Below are 17,886 nucleotides of genomic sequence, written 5' to 3' on the forward strand. Positions count from 1 at the left end.
AAGCATGCATCCCTTCATTCTCTTAATTTCATATTCATGTGTAATATGAGCTCGCCAGTCGGATTGCCCTTGAAAATGGAGTTTGTAGAACGATTTGATACGTGGAGGACAGGGAAACGCATACAGAAACAATACCATAGAGGGTAGAGTGGATTGCGCACCGAGGGGAACCCGAAGAACAGTTTTCAAACCAGAGAGCAGAAATATACATCCGTACCCAATGGCGGAAAAAAACAATCTAACAATGGATTTGATGCCCATGTGCACTATCACCAAAAGTAGGAGTCCCCTTAAATTGTGACTGGAAAGACTTCTTCGAAGAAAAACAACTTGCAAACATCCGGACCCAACAATAGATGGCAGGAGTATGCAAATCATATCCATCTACAGCACACAAGCTTCGAACATCTATTTAATTAGAGCAATTCTTTCCACCTGATTTCTACATCCATAATTGGTGTTAACTTTCATATCACATTGTATTGACTTCAGCTCGAGCTGCGTGTGAAGTGTTGTACTGTGCTTGTGGACGCTTCGGGGACAAGAACTGCATCGGAGCCCTCTAATTTGCATATCCTGCGACCTGGGAGCACATCGGCTCGGTCACCTCGGCAGGGGGAGAGCCTGAACTGCAATCTGCCTTGGGAGCGGGACTGCGAGGTCCAGAAGTGCTAGCGCCGTCCACCGCGCGCACCTGGTTCCTCTTCCCGCCCCCTTCTCCCTCCGACCTGCCTGGATACCTTTAAAACTCCTCGCGGCCCCCGCTGGCGCGGGAGCCGCTCGAGCTGTGTGTGAAGTGTTGTACTGTGCTTGTGGACGCTTCGGGGACAAGAACTGCAGCGGAGCCCTCTAATTTGCATATCCTGCGACCTGGGAGCACATCGACTCGGTCACCTCGGCAGGGGGAGAGCCTGAACTGCAATCTGCCTTGGGAGCGGGACTGCGAGGTCCAGAAGTGCTAGCGCCGTCCACCGCGCGCACCTGGTTCCTCTTACCGCCCCCTTCTCCCTCCGACCTGCCTGGATACCTTTAAAACTCCTCGCGGCCCCCGCTGGCGCGGGTGCCGCTCAAGCTGCGTGTGAAGTGTTGTACTGTGCTTGTGGACGCTTCGGGGACAAGAACTGCAGCGGAGCCCTCTAATTTGCATATCCTGTGACCTGGGAGCACATCGGCTCGGTCACCTCGGCAGGGGGAGAGCCTGAACTGCAATCTGCCCTGGGAGCGGGACTGCGAGGTCCAGAAGTGCTAGCGCCGTCAACCGCGCGCACCTGGTTCCTCTTCCCGCCCCCTTCTCCCTCCGACCTGCCTGGATACCTTTAAAACTCCTCGCGGCCCCCGCTGGCGCGGGGGCCGCTCGAGCTGCGTGTGAAGTGTTGTACTGTGCTTGTGGACGCTTCGGGGACAAGAACTGCAGCGGAGCCCTCTAATTTGCATATCCTGCGACCTGGGAGCACATCGGCTCGGTCACCTTGGCAGGGGGAGAGCCTGAACTGCAATCTGCCTTGGGAGCGGGACTGCGAGGTCCAGAAGTGCTAGCGCCGTCCACCGCGCGCACCTGGTTCCTCTTCCCGCCCCCTTCTCTCCTCCTCTATTTTTACCACGCCTGGAACGCGTACGCGGGACGCGCGCGGACGACGAAGCGGGCGAAGACCGGGCCAAGAGCGGGCCCGTTTGTGCCCGTTCGTGACCGGACCGGACTACCCCCCTAAATCTTCCTGCTGCCTGATTTCTTGTGGATCATGGTCGGACGCGAAACCAGGAGCAAATCCCTGTTGGCTGGAGGATCTCAATCTGCCGCAGGAGGTATGGAGAAGTTTCTTACTAGGGCGAATACCATTATTGACAAAGAAATTGTCACACTGGAGAAACGTCTGTCCAAGGAACTAATGTCTCTTAAACGTTCTAGTATGGGCCCTTTTGCTAATGCTAAAACTCCTGAAAGACCAACTGACTGCTTGCCTGTGGTGGATGCCCAACTTTTACTTCCCGATTCTGCCCCCGCGCATAGTGTAGATTTTGTTGTTATATCTAATCCCTCCATCGTCGTAGCTGATTCTAGCCATGTCTCTGATTGTGCAAATGTTTCCTTTACCTCTGTTAATGATGGAAATTCTACCCTCCTTACAACTCAGGGGGGGAAAGAAGGGGCTATTAAGAAACCGAAGAGACAATATAACAGTAAGGGTAAAAATACCGGGAGGGCATCTAAAACAGCCAGAATAGATGGAGCATCTGTATTGTTGAATTCCAACGGTGAAGGGAGCTTACCCAGTAACGATATTTCTATGGATAAAATAGCAACCCTACTAAAATCGATTATTTTTCCACTAGAGGCCAAACTAGATAGGCTTGATTTCAGAATGTCTAATATAGAGAAATCAACTGCTATACTTTTAGCTAACTCCTCCAAGCCTAATAGTTCTGGTCTCCCCCCTAGCATGCCTACTCCCCAAATTATTCCACCAGCTACTGTGTCCCAAATTCCTGTTTCAACAACCGTAAGCACCCAACCTGTTCCCCAAGTTTCTAACTCGGTTAGCCTAGTTGCCCCACAGAATATCCAAGGCCCCCCCCCCAGGTTTGCATATCCCACCCGCACTTATGTCTATCGATACCCAAGGGCCTCCACCCGAAGATCTCAAAACACCAAGAACTAGACGGCCTGACCTCCCACCGGAGGCCAACCGGTTTATGGTAATTCTGGCAGGAGCACCTCCATTAGATAGGGGTGAAACTGAAACCTTTAACTCCCTCAAAAACCAAGTTATAAAATGGCTTAATTGGAACCGACCCTTACCGGCACACCTGCACAATGAAGTTATCATGGTGAGGAGGGTACCATGGATTGGTAAAACCCCTAAATCCATTAAGGGAGATTGTATCACTGTCAGTTTTAGAGACCCACGTACAGTGTCTTACATATGTGCGGGTGTTAATAGGTCATTAGATTCTACTATCCAGACTCTCCCTGTCTCCTTTTTCTTCCCACCACCTATTAACCCCATGTACTGTGATGGAAGCAATGAATGGACTAGGGTTGAACGTAGGGGAAGGCCTTTTCGCCCAAGACACACCAGATTGCCCCCATTTCAGCCCCCGCAGAACACCTTCTGGGATTATAATCGATATAGTTGTCTTGATGGGCTTGAAGGAGTCGACTGACTACCCAGTGTTTACACCACTGTTCCCCCTCTACCCAACGAGACTAATTCTGTCGATAGCGGGGCTACTGTGGAGTATCATACCTTACCAGTAACGGTTGGCAAAATAACTTCTGATCTACCCGATCTGATCCCCTTAACTCTCGATAACCCATCTGAAGTCCACCTTTCACCACCCGATGAGGCTATTGCTGATAGGGGATGTACAATGATTTCTCCCTTAGAAGAGATATCTACCTCAGGTGATCAAGGGTATTCCATGGTGAGCTGGAATATTGCTGGTTGGCGTCAGAGAGCTTCGGCTCTAGGGTGGAGGGAACTTATTCTTGGGTTTGATATTTTATGTTTACAGGAAACATGGTCCACTATAGACATTCATTTTGATGGTTTTGTTTCTTATAATTGTGTTGCCCAGGAATCTGTTATGGGGAGGGCAAAGGGGGGCCTGCTTGTTCTTATATCAGTTGATCTCCCGATAACTGTAGGTTCATATTCTACTGTTGGCACACATTCACAAATTCTGGAATTACAAGCCAAAAAGGGTAGGAACACTTTACTGATCAATCATTACAATAACACATTTGATCCGACCAGCACCCTGGTTGTGGACGAACTGGAAGCCTTCTTAAATAAAATCTGTAATAAATCCCACACATCTTACGACATCATATGGGGAGGGGACTTCAACATCAGAACGTGCCCGCACTCTCAAACCCCAGTTTGTGGGTTTGATGGGGATTCGGGGGAGAATTTAGCACATTTTCAACACTCCCCATATGGGACTTCCCTTAATGGTCTTCTGTTAAAATTTGCCTGGCACAATCCCAATATGGCTTTAGAAAGGGTTTGGGGACCATTGACCAGTGCGTCAACCTCAACCTTTTAATAGGTAAATATACTAAGGTCAAATCCGGCTCCTTATTCCTTTGTTTTGCGGACCTCTCTAGTGCCTTCGACCTGGTGAATCATTCCCTGCTGTGGACAACCCTTCTTGATATGGGAGCACCCTCGGCTATTATCCATTTCTTAGCTAGGTTATATTCCAACCTTTCCACACAGATTCGATATGGACCAGCAGGAGAGTGTACGAGAAAGATTATGGTAAAATCAGGCATTAGGCAGGGGTGCGTATTGGCCCCCTTGCTTTTTTCCCTTTTTATTAATTCCATGGAACAAGAATTAAAACAGGTCCAAGCAGATGCACCACAAGCAGGTGGCCTACCAATTCCAGTATTGTTATATGCGGACGACACTGTTTTATTATCCAGAACCCCAATCGGCCTCCAGCGGCTAGTGAACTGTTTTTATGATTTTATTCAGGGCAAGAAACTCAAAATTAACAACTCTAAAACATTTATAATGGTCTGTGGCAAAAAGGTGAATCACCCTAAGTCTTTCTATTTTAAAGATAACAGAATTGAGGTTGTAGATAACTTCTGTTATCTGGGCATTACTTTTAACAGTCGGGGCTCATGGACACCTGAACAAACTAACATAAAAGCCAGGATGGGAAAGGCTTCACTAGGTGTCTTCCGTTTTGCCAATAAACTGGGCAGCCGACGGATTCCAGCAATGTTAAATATTTATAGACACAGATGCTCATCAATAGCGCTTTATGGTTCAGGGGTATGGGGGTACGGGTCTAACAAAGACTTGCAAATTCTGGAAAATTTGTTTCTGAAACGGTTACTTTGTTTACCTTCATCGGCATCTAACTACCTGGTCCACGAGGAACTAAGGTTGGACCATATAGCCGATTTAATCGAATTGAGACCTCTCCTGGTATGGAGGTCTATTTGGCTGAAGGACGAAACAAGTTTCACAAAGAGCATTATCAAAGATTGTTTGTTTTTGGATAATTTCAAGAATATACCATGGATAAAGTATGTGACCACTACTTTTAAAGAACTCTTTGATTTGGATGTACGTAAAGATCCCGAGATTGTAACTACTTTATCCAAAAAGGAGGTGAAAGAAGAATTTATGAGGGTAAAATTCGATAAACGGAAAGCAGATACAAGTAACTACTCAACCCATGCTTTCTATTCCTCCAATGCAAACGAGGGTCCTGGTCTGCCTACCTATCTTAAAATAATCTACAGGCAATCTCACCAATTCGTCCTATCCAGATTTAGACTTGGTATTGTCCACAAACTTGTGGCCTTTCCAAAAATGAAAAATTATCCAACATCTGCTTGTCCATGTGATGGACTAACCAAACAAAGTACCCTTCATTTCATGTTAATCTGCCCCCTTTATAAAGCCCTACGTATTGTTTATCTGAAACCGTTATTTAAAAAATATTCTGTGTCTTCTACTTCAAATGCCATGAAATTATTATTTTCTCTTGCTAGCCCGGATCTGTGTTTTTTTATCGCGACCTTTATCCTGAAATCTGTTGCTGCAAGAAAATGTATGGTTTTTTAGCTATTTTTTTGTTTTTTTTATTGCTTGACTTCTGTATGCCCTGAAATCAACCCATGATGATATGTATTTTCCCTGTGTAATGTTACATGTACGATTTTATTTGTGTACTTTTATGACGTTTTTTTAAACTGTCGAATAAAGTTTATAAACTGAAACTGACTTCAGCGAGCCAGGGATATGCTTGCTATTCTATTCTGTGTTTATAAGTATCAATGAGGAGCCTACGATGCAGAAGGAAAAGTTACTTATATTCCTAGTTCTGCATTGTAGGTATTTTCACTAAAGTTATAAACAACCCTCCCTCCTCCCCAGTTTTCAATACACTTGTTATATATGGACCTTTTTCTACACATTGTACCGCTTTCCAAAAAGAACTAAGGCTGTGAGGCAAACTGCCAGTGCAGTGTTTGCTGGGAAGGGATGGTCCTAGCTCCTCAAAGTAACAGTGTATCTTTTCTTACACTCAGTGAACTCTGGAGCAGACAGGCTCCTTTTTAAACTAATTTTCTGTCGCTGCAGGTGCTCAATGGAAGTATTTCGAATTCAACTCGGGGTTGCCTTGTTGTCAGGGGCTGCAATGTGTATCATATTCTGATTCGATTGGCTCCATGTACGACGGCACAGGCAGACATCAGAAACAAATTGATGGTGGTGCACATATGGGGGCCTGACATCACATCTGGGGTGGGATGCATCCAATACAGAGCCACACAACGCCACCTGCCGATGTGCAAGGGAACGGCTACCAAAAGGTTTACAGATCCAGTCTGGCACCTGGGGAAATTCACAATGTGAGGAATCTGCAGTTAGTGTTTCTACCAGAAAATGAGTTCCCAAAGTAAGTAGCTTGTTCTTCTGACCCCGTAGACATGAGCACAGACTGTGGCCACGACATACTTCTGTCCCTACCAGAACTGGGAAAGATTTCACCTACAACACATGAAACAACACTGACGGCCTTCTCTGCCCCAAGCCATCTCACTGTTGGGACAAGAATGTGGAGGGCATGGTTGGGGACAGTAGACAATGCATTATTTTAAATGCGAAAAACTGCCATGTCCAAAAATAGAGTGTATTCTAGTCCTTGTGAGTGAAAGAAGCACTTTCAGGAAATAGAACACCCACACTAAAGTTCCACACCCCACTACAATTTTCCTCACCATTAACAGAACTCCTAAACATAACTTGCCGTGCACAGTTCAGAAACACATATGGAATGTGCCCTGTATTATTGCACTCACCTCGGGCAGGATGTATGATATGGCTGTAATCATCACATAGGTGCAATGGATTCCTTGCCGCACGAGTCTGCGGAGCGTTTCTCGCCCTTCCAAACGTGGCCGACTGTCTGCCACAATCACGCGGAATTTCCGTCCTTGGGAATGAGCATCACACAATGTATAGTTCACCAGGGATGAGCTGGGCAGGACAAGATTAGTGTGAAAGGAGTGTTCACTCTTTAAAATCTTATTGAGCTTCATCATTACACTTTCATTCTACCCACTTTTACCTACCTGCTTAATAGCATGCTCGGCCACGTCACGCGTCACACCCTTCACAGTAGAGCTCTAATCCATATATTCTCCTGCAGCACTTATTTCATCCAGCTATCACTTCTATTGTGATAAGTAATGCTAACTCAGGCATGTGAACAGTCCCTACTCTGTTCCCCCAACTGAAACCTCTGCGTAAGCTTTCTCGTCAATCGTTGCTCCATCACAGTCCATGTTTGAGCCCTTCCTATCTTACTACTGTGCCGATCCATACCCGGAGGCACTCTGCACATTAAAAACCCCATGTTTTTTACTCCATGTTCGTTCAATCTTTCTCTATGTCCCTTCTTCATTTGCTTCCATATTTATCTGAGTCAATCCCTCACCCTACATCTAGGAAAGCCTAGCGCCTACGAAAAAAAGCAGCAAGCCACTTGAGGGGCTGGAGCAGCCATTCCCCACACATTTAACAATACTTACCACCCAAACACCAGGATTACATCTTGGTCACTGATTTTCTCCAAGGCATATTTAGAGATGGCTTTTGATGCTAGAACAATCTTCTCCCTGATGTACTCTTGGATTGATTCTTTAAGTATTCTTTTTGCCTGCAAAAAAAAGGAATAAAAAATCTAAGAGCTATCAAGGACTAATGCTAGCCCTGACAATTTCCACATTGCCTCTAGACATTTGGAAACCTCTCTGGGATCATACTTTAAAAAAGGCTTCTTTCTTGGTCTTTAGAGGTATGCAAAAGTTTGCATTTCAATTCTGGTGATGTCCCTTAAACAGGAAAAGTGAAGAATTAAAATCGAAGCATTCCGACAGTATGGAACCCTAATGTGGAGTAGAAAGAGGATGCCTGATTCCTGAGCAATCATAGGTTGTGTTTCACAACATCACTAGGTTTCTGCAGCAGCCATATGTTATTTTACTGAGCACAACTCAAGGTAAGTGGCTTTTGTATTTTGGATCACCTTCCTTTGCTGTGTGTCCTCAAGGTTCTGCAAGCACGTGGACAGATTATGTTGCTCTTCTAGTTGCCAGTCATTCAGTTAAAACAAGTTTATCATAATATATCACGTTCTATTTTAACACTTGTCTTTCCTCCACAAAGGGTGAGAGTCGATGGAGGTCATTTCTGGATGAAAATTGACCCTGAAACGGAGGGTGGAGTGATTCCTTTTAAATGTGCATTTTACAGTCAGGGCAAAAAGTCATTTTAGTAAAGAGATTTCTCTTACAAGGAGGCCTGTAACTGGTAGGAACTATATTCATGCTCACAGCTCCATGATCCAGCACATGCACATGCCTATCAGCCTAAACGCAGCCTAGTTCATCGCTACCTTTATTGGAAGTGTATGGATGCACACGGCATACTCTGCCCACTTTACCTCCTCTTCCTTCATGGTGCTCGGGATATTGGAAATTTCTTTCTTCACAAATTTGATAGCATTCCCCATGCTGGCGGACAGTGGCCGGCACTGGTTCAGGTAGCTGCACGCAAGGTACAAATAGAAGAGAATTTTCATACCAGCAAGATATTCCTGAAGATGTTTTTGTTCAATAGATTACAATTAATTTTATTTCAACTTTCTGCAGCTTGGTATTCAATACTTACTAAAGGACTATTAAAGGATGTTTTTCTTAGCATTGCTTCTTTAATTAGGTTAAACACAATAAGCCCTTACAAAAACATCAGCGAAACCAACCAAGATGAGTGCAGTAATGAGCGGGTGAGACAAAATTACTAGTCATACATTGGGTGCTCAACGTCTGCAGCGTAGATAAGTTACAACCAAAATCCCCGATTAAAAACCTTTTCTTACACTGTATCTGTTGCCCACCTATCTATTCTGGCTACAGATGCATTCTCCATCGGTTGGACACTTATCTCTGATATTTAGGTTTCATCCAGGGTTTCTATCACCTTCGCATTTCATACTTGCTTTTCTGAAAGGATCTAGATAGCATATTATTGATTCTCTCTCTCTCTTGAAGATAAAAGTAAAATATTTAATATTAATTCCTTAGTTTTTCAATCAGGCAGGACAAAGAGGGGCTTTACTGTTTGTCTAATTAAATAACTAGATAAGGAGTCCCATCAAGGTCAGCACAACCTACCTGCTCAGCCTACCTTAGGGTCTGGCTGCACTCCAGGAACCATTTTAATATTGACTAAAATCACTAGTGACATTACATATCGCCTTACTTTTGACATGGATGCAGTACAATTTTATTATAGATTATATTCAATGATATTTTGATACGTCCAGTTGTTTATTGGTATACATATTGTGAGTTCACAAGCAGCTCATTTAGGAGAGAGTTATTGTTTGTGGCAGAAGCTTGAGATAACAGCAAGTATACAGAACCATAACTGGCTTAAAAGTGAGGAATTTCGGGGGGCGTGGCTAGCAGCCAAACATGGTGGCTGTGTAGCGTAGGAGCTCGGTGGGCAAAGCGGCTCCGTCACAGAAATCCGACCACTGATCCGACCCAAACTTACCTCTGGCGATAGATCCCGCGGTGGGAGACCAAGCGGCACCGTCCGAAGTAACTCCGGTGCACGACCGATACCGGGAGCAGGGCGAAACTGCAGGTGTCCGGAGGGGGCCTGTCCGCACGCTAGCAACGCCGGGCTCGGGTGCCAAATTGCCCGAACGGAAGTGGAGGGAGACCGGAAGTCAGCGCTGGTGCTGATGGCGATAGCGATCCTTGGAGCGGCACGACCTGCGAAGAAGCGGAGCTAGGGGCACGAGCTTCACGCGACCCGCACAAATAATAATCCGGAGTTCTGGCTGACATTGGACCTGAACCACGCAGCGGTGACATAAATCGCGCCCCGGGGTCAGAGACTCGGCGGCCGGACTTATTTGCGGGGGGATACGTAACGAAGGCACTCGCATGGTGGGAACATCGTCACGCACGCCTGCTTCACCCCCTCTCCTCCCCCCCCCCCCCCAAGGAAAAACGATCGCCGGTGACCGGGCGCTGCGCGGCCACAGCCTGAACACGCGCAGGAGGTCCAGAGGAGGTGTGGGCTCTACGGGATCGTGGCAGTACCTGTATGACAGCCAGCACCGGACGAACTGAACCGCATCTAACTATTACGGCGCAAGGGGGGGGACGTGTGGCGCCCGGTTGACATACCGGTTCGAAAGGCAGCGTGGGGAGGCCCACAGACGGACTCGGGAGCACCGCTGGCGGAGTGCCTCATTGTTCTGATCGAGAGCTGTAGTTTGCGGTAAGGATCACTATAATCACACTTAGCCACCATTATCTTGAATGATAGTGTCATGAGGCAGCACTTACGTGACAAACCCAGTGGAAGACGCAGCCTGTAAATCGGCCCAGGTGCAGTGGGCTCGCAATATCTAGTTATCTAAAAGGAGATAAACAAACAGCGCCTACCTACGGCGAATCCACATCAATAACCCCAAGCAGCAACAAGACGTTGACATCACTGGCGACCAGAAAAACTGAGGTACCGTGCAAAATACTGTCATAACCCACCTCGTGGACGGTCCCCCTTACACTGTGCTATCCGCAACGATACAGGATAGAAGCTCCCTAGAACAAGACGCGAACTGGTGGAGGAGTACCCATACCCTGCGACACAGACTACGACAACCATGGCGGGCAGGGGACGGAGGAACGCCGCGACGCAGGCGAAACTAGACAAGTACGCCTATGAAAAGACTGGTACGTCGCAGACAGAGGGACGCCCCTCCACAGGGAAAGTCAAACAGAGACAAGGAAACCCTACTCACAGGAGAACCAGGGTATGAACTATGTATCAGAAACAATGGTTCACGTGGCACATTGGTTGTTTAATTAATCAATATAACAACCGTTAATTAATAACATATATTCAGGGTTTTTAGGAGGATGTCCAAAAGTGAAAGAAACTCTACACAGTAAGATGTTGAATCATCATTTATATTTCATTTTTTCAAACCATTTGAATTATTCAATTTACATTTATACATATAGTGTTTTAAATACAAAAAGTGCAGATGTGACCCAAAGTGTATTAACAGAACCAAAAAACAAACATAAAATACCATTTACAAAGTGAATTATGTAGGGTTTCTAAGGGGATTATTATACAAAGGAATTAGAAAACGACCAGCTATTTGATAAAAAAAGACAAGAATATATGTCCCAATGACTATCATGAATCCTATCCACTGTTTCTAGGGTTCGTTTTCTAAGGGCGTCGACGGCGTTTCGACCCAATTAGTATAGTGGGTCTCTTCAGGACTAGAGAGGTGTGGGGGACTTCTGATTGTTTCAAAGCACGTTGGCCAACTGATATTAAGATAGGGATAGAACACCATATGTGATGGAATAAATAAATAAATACACTTACAGTTGACCCAGCCGGGTACACTGTAGTGGTGTAATTAAACAGTCTCTAGTAGGATGAGTACTGAATACATCAATATGGCAGTCAAGGCGGCACCCGATATTACAGGTATGCTCTTTAATGTTAGTGGTCCACTGCCGAGTTGAATATATGAATGTTCAATTTAATTATGCGGTTGCACAATGGCAACATCCAGATCGGGACGATACCCGATGGCGTCAAGCAAAATCGCCTGTTCACCCTTCCTGAAACGGGAATCGTTTTTCACTTTTGGACATCCTCCTAAAAACCCTCCATATATGTTATTAATTAACGGTTGTTATATTGATTAATTAAAAAACCAATGTGCCTTCTCAGGGAAAGGCCCGGAGCCAAAAAAGTGACGTTGGAAGACATAATGAAGACGTTGTCCAATGTACAGTGACGGTGGGATCGATCTCCACTGATGTTAGTCTGTTGCGAGCAGACTTTAATAAAATAACAGAGCGGGTGACACAAGTAGAGGTGGTCACGAAGGCCCTGGTAGAAGACACCTCAGAGTTGCAGCTGCCAATGGAACGCATGGAAGCCTCAAATAAACAGCTTCAGGAGAAATTGGACGATCAGGAAGGGCGCTCGAGACAAAACAACATGCGCATCCTAGGAGTGCCGGAATCGGAGGGCAAGCGGGTGATGGACCTGTATGTCGAAGAGCTAATCAAGACCAAGCTGCAAACCAAAGGGCTGTCCCATTTCTTTTCAGTTGAGAGAGCACACAGGGTACCCGCGGCCGGTGTTGGCAAGACTGTTCAACTTCAGGGACAGAGACAGGGATGCCATGCTTCAATCAGCTTGGACTTCGCCACCAATCAAAATACATAACTCCACGATTACCTTCTTTCCGGAATACACAGCCGAAGTGGCCCGTCGTCGGAAAACCTTCACAGAGGTCAAGAAAGCCTTGCGAGCAAAAGAACTGACTTACTCGATGTTATTCCCGGCGAGACTCAACCTCCCTGTTAATTTTTCTGCAGCACAAAGTAGAAGATCAAGGACGTTTCGCAGCAATACATGGGCAGTGGGAGGGTCGATTCATAAATGTAGTATCAGTTTACATACCACCGGCGCTTCAAACAGTAGCCCTGCCGGCATTGGGAGAGTTTCTACTATCTCCCGGCGGGAGACACGATCATTAGGGGAGACTAACTCGGTGGTGGACCCAGGGTTGGATAAATTTCCGGTACAGGCTCACGCACCTGGTCCTTCCAATTTCCAAGGCTTCCTAGAGGCCTTGGGCCTGGGAGATATCTGGCGACACAAACACCCCACCATGCAGCAATACACAACAGCTTATCTAGAATAGACTATTTCTTACTACTTGGGAATGGTATGCACGCTGTAGACACCATAGAGATCCTGCCCAGGGGAATATCCAACCACTCACCGATAATACTGACTCTCTCCAGCCAAGAGAAGACACGTAAGAGAATATACCCCATATATCCTAACTTTCTGAAGATCCCCACGATAAAGAAAGATCTGAAAAAAAAACTAAATTTTACTTTACCGAAAATGAAACATCAGTGACCTCTCCCTCGATTCTTTGGGAAGCGTACAAAACGGTCCTCCGAGGGCAAGCAATGGCGTCCATTGCGGGGTACAAAAAGTCACAATGAAGGGAACTCTCAGAGTTGTAATTGTCCTTACACGCAGCGAATATAGCCCATATGGCGGCTCCCACTGCGGAATCAGCACACACCTTGCAGTTACACCAGCGGCAGCATAGGGAACATCTCAGACAGCAGGTACTAGGCGACATCTCGGCAACAGCCCACAAAGTATACGATGTGGGAGACAAGGCCGGGAAAATGTTAGCCTGGCTGGATAGAAAGGGGGTGTGCAATAGAGGCATACAGCAATTGCACACTAGCGAGGGGCAAATCCAGACACACCCCGAAGAGATTGTAGACGCGCTGGCAGATCACTTCGAGAGGGTATATACCCCTGACAGAGAAGTCACGGAGGGTGCAGCCATGGACTCCCTCAGTCACATCGCAACACAGACACTTACACAGGCAGCGGTCCAAGAGCTAGAAGCAGACCTCACTATCTATGAAATACAACTGGCGATACGCGCAAGACAATCCGGGAAAGCCTTGGGCCCCAGTGGGATCCCCATAGAATGGTACAAACTCATGTCTGACACACTTAGCCCGCCACTGCTAGCAATGTACACGGAGAGTCTAACGAAAGCAGAACTCCCGCTGGATCAGCGGACAGCGACGATAGTGGCGATTCCGAAGACTGGTAAGCCGCCGACAGACTGCGCATCTTATCGCGCAATTCCGCTTCTCAATGCAGAAGCGAAAATCCCTGCGAAGCTTTTAGCCACTAGATTAATGGCTCATCTCCCCCTACTGATACACCCTGATCAATCGGGTTTTATGCCGAATAGGAGCACCGCTTTCAGTCTCAGACGTGTCCATGGAGTTTTGGCGCGAGCCCCGTTATTACTAGAACCGGCCGTGATCCTTTCGCTAGATGCCAGAATGGCATTTGATATGGTGGAATGGGGGCACCTCTTCGCGGTCCTGTCCCACATGTGATTTGGCCCCAAGTTCATAGCGTGAATACGCCTTCTATACGCCAACCCAGTGGCTCATATCGCAGCCAACGGCCATATCTCACGCACAATCCAGTTGACCCGGACCCGGCAGGGATGTCCCCTCACACCCTTATTATTTGCTCTCGTCTTGGAACCACTAGCGACACTGATTAGAACCACGCCGTTATTGAAAGGGCTTAGCTGGAAGGAAGGATGGGAGGATGGTGTGTCACTTTACGCCGACATGTTGGTGTATTTGACAGATCCGGAAAATAGTATACCAGCACTCCTCACACTCTGTGATGCCTATGGGAAAACGTCGGGGTACACCCTGAATTGGTCGAAATCCGTATTGTACGTTCTGAGGAGGCCAGCGCCCTGGCTCACAGTGGACTGCCCGCTTATACTAGACACGGTCTCCTTCTAATATCTTGGTATATATATCACCGGTGATCAGACTGAATTCATGAAAAAAAAATTTGAAACCACCCCTGGACGGGCTGCGCAATGATCTCAGGCACTGGGCGTTATTACCATTAACGCTCCCGGTAGAGCAGCGCTCTACAAGATGATGGCTCTTCCACGGTTTCTCTACGCCCTTGAGAACACCCCCTACCCGGTCGCTCCACGATACTGTCAGCAGGTAACAACGCTGGTATCCAATCTACTATGGAGTAACCGACTGGCACGCATTGCCCATATCAAACTGAACAGAAGTTGGTATGAGAGGGGAATTGCATTGCCCAACCTGCAACTGTACTATTGGGCTGCCCAGCTCAAAATTGTCAACCAGTGGATTCATGCTCCGCAGGATGACCCAGCCTACAGAGCTGACAGGACGCAATTAGGCACAGACAGCATGCTCTCAGTGCTTTATAACAGAAGCCAGGCAGCGAAATTGCTCGGACCGGCAAAGCATATGGCCCCAATATGGCACACAGCACAGACGAAATTGGGTTGGAGGGGAACCATCACTAAGCTCACCCCACTCTGGGACACCAAGGCATTGGGGCGGTTGAGGAGGAGTAAGGGGTTTACAGAATGGGATAATATTGGAATATCCGCGGTGGGAGACTTATGGGACAAGGGGACAGTAATCCCGTTCGCCCTGCTCCAGCAACAATACGATCTAGGGCCAAACGAAACCTACAGGTACGTGCAAATCAGGCACGCATTACTCCAGACCATCCCGGTAGACAACGAAGTCCCGGAATCCTCTCCGCTAGAGGATAGGTTGCTCACTGACTACATGCAGCGCAGTGCCACTTCACTTACCTACAAAAAATTAATAAATATAACTTAGTAGACCCTACACTAAAATTGCAGGAAGGGTGGGAGGAAGAACTGGGCGACATGGAGGATAAGGAATGGAACGAAGCGCTGGCATCCAAGAGAAGTGGGCATTTCGGCTAGGTTCAGAATAGTACAGCTAAAGATTTTACACCGCATTTACTACACTAGGACTACACTACACAGGCAAAGAGCTCCACATCCCTATTGTCTTTGGGGCTGTGGTGAAGAAGGTACGTTACTCCATACCCTCTGGGACTGCCCATTCATAACTAACTACTGGCGACAGGTGATGTGCACTGTTTCACAAGTACTGAAGGTCTCACTGATACCAGAGCCACGTAAATGTATTTTGAATATTTGGGTTCCGAATGACTTATCCAGGTATGGTCAAATATGGGGAATATTGGCTATTATGGTGGCAAAGAGGGATATAGCACAAAAATGGGGCGCTTCGGAGTTACCCACATTGGCGCAATGGAGCAGGAACATGGATTTATTGATGTTGACAGAACGAGCAGTGTATGTGACTAGGGCTTGCCCTCGTAAATGGAACAAAGTCTGGACTTTTTGGAATGTGTATAGAGGGGACATATGTGACTCGTTGCCAGAAGACGATGATGCCAGCTCTGACGAAGAGGAGGAGGGGGAATGGGACTGATACAGACGAGTTACTGACCGTAGGGGGGTGCACAGTGGAGTACCGCAACGGAAAACGTAATTTTGAACTGCGATTATTATGTACAACTGTACATCTAAAGTTTCATAGCACTAATGTCGTATTGCATGTCAACGTGTATGTTTGCTACACTGGAAAAGAATAAAAAATGTTTATAAAAAAAACAAAAAAAGTGAGGAATTTCTGAGGCGTGTAGATTTTGATTTCAAATGTTAGTGTTTACACGGCCTGAACCAGTGTGTTCTTTTATATTTGTGATTTCAGTGAATTTATAGGGTTTCTAGAGGTTGAATGTGGGGCCACTGCCTCTGTGCACAAACACCATGGCGAACTGCTGTCTACAGCGCACAACAGGAGTTGCACTCATGTCTGGTCTTAGGTCAGTACACCCAACAAGGCCCTGCAGCCAACCACAAGCCTGATGACCTCAGCCTTTTTTCCCCTTTTTGAAATTCGTGATTTTCTTAAAATTCTTGTTTTTAAGCTTTCAGATTTTATTTATTCACAACATCATACTGCATGCAAGAGTTTTTTATTGAATCCCATTGACATATGTCTTCTTTTCATTATCCACCCTACCGCACAATCTTGCTCAAGTGGTTCCTAAATATGTATTCTTTTTTGACTTTGTGAAAGTCACAAATTCACTGCAAGCTTGGGTAAATGGCACCAGTTTCTGAACACAAAATGGTGGCTAAATGTTCTCAGTTTTGGGGAATTCTTTCACCCAATGCTTGGTCTCTGTATTGTGGTGTTTTTCCACCCTTATCTGCCTGCTCCCCGTTGTAACCTGGAACGGATAATGGGAGTCTTCTCTTTTCTATGGGAACTTTTTTTCACATGCAAAACTTCCAAGTTTGGCTGAATTTGTGAATTTCAAATGATCAATAGTAAATTCAAGCCTGTTATCACGCATTAACATTTCATGAAAAATTTTAATGTGACTGACAGAAGTCAAGAGTTTACTTGAAAGTATTAACGGCCAACATACACAATAGAATGAATCCTTTCAAGTGCACTAACCTCTTTTTCAAATGCCAATATCTCAAAAACTATTGCATGGATTTACTCCAATTTAATAAATAAAATATAAAATTCTGAGTAAAGTTCTACTTTTATGCCAAAATTTGTGTAATTCCGTTTACTGGTTTTTAATGCAGCCGATAGATAAATTTCCCAAGAAGCTAAAATTGAAAATGCATATCTTTGGCCTCCCCTTTTCCCTTAACATTTTCCCCATACACAGATCAGCACGAAGGCTGGCAAGACAAAACTTAGCTAGTTTCACTAAATGTGTGTCAAATCTCATGGACATTTGTCAAACAGGGCCCAAAAAAACTAAGCATTGACAAATATAACAATTTGCTGTGCGCTAGAAAAAAAACAAAATCCAAAAGTCTTTCCTTTCACACCTCCAGTACCAAGCAAGATGATCACATAAATCCTCTCCCCTTGCAGTCAGAGAAAGAAAAGTTAACACCAAGCTCCCTGGAAGACATAGCCTAACATTTGACCGGTCTTTGCACAGCAAATGTGTCCAGAGAAAAACAAAATGTTAAAGGCCTATTTGTTACTCATTAACCTTTGAAGTCCAGCATTGTTATTTTGGGGGTGCTTCAGCACCCTTCATTCCCCTACGTCCAATAACAACGGCATGGGCTGAAATTGTGGAAGAGGAATTTTTAAGTCATGCTATTAGTAAACAGCACTGACCAAAATAAACAATCTTGTAGACATAAAATTGTTCATCACAGGCATTCCAGATTGATTTACTCGTAGAGATGAGCAGGATCAGTCAAGCAGAAAGACAGGAGTTAGGAAATCTTTTCAAAGAAATACAGAATATTTACTGCTGTGAACTACCACACAGGAGACAACTG

At 45.9% G+C, this 17,886-nt stretch overlaps 1 protein-coding gene across 1 annotated transcript in view; it reads right to left on the reverse strand.

Annotated features, from left to right (window-relative positions):
- The window catches only part of EIF2B4 (eukaryotic translation initiation factor 2B subunit delta), an 88,022-nt gene that overhangs the window by 8,884 nt on the left and 61,252 nt on the right, over positions 1 to 17,886 (reverse strand). The window contains exons 9-11 of the mRNA XM_086928160.1: positions 8,476 to 8,578; positions 7,562 to 7,689; positions 6,830 to 7,007 (exon numbers count right to left, since the gene is read on the reverse strand). Coding sequence (XP_086784286.1) covers positions 6,830 to 7,007; positions 7,562 to 7,689; positions 8,476 to 8,578 — 409 coding nt within the window. The remainder of the gene's footprint in view (positions 1 to 6,829; positions 7,008 to 7,561; positions 7,690 to 8,475; positions 8,579 to 17,886) is intronic.

Source organism: Lissotriton vulgaris, chromosome 6 (genome assembly GCF_964263255.1).
Source record: "Lissotriton vulgaris chromosome 6, aLisVul1.2, whole genome shotgun sequence".
NCBI classification, from domain to species: Eukaryota; Metazoa; Chordata; class Amphibia; order Caudata; family Salamandridae; genus Lissotriton; species Lissotriton vulgaris.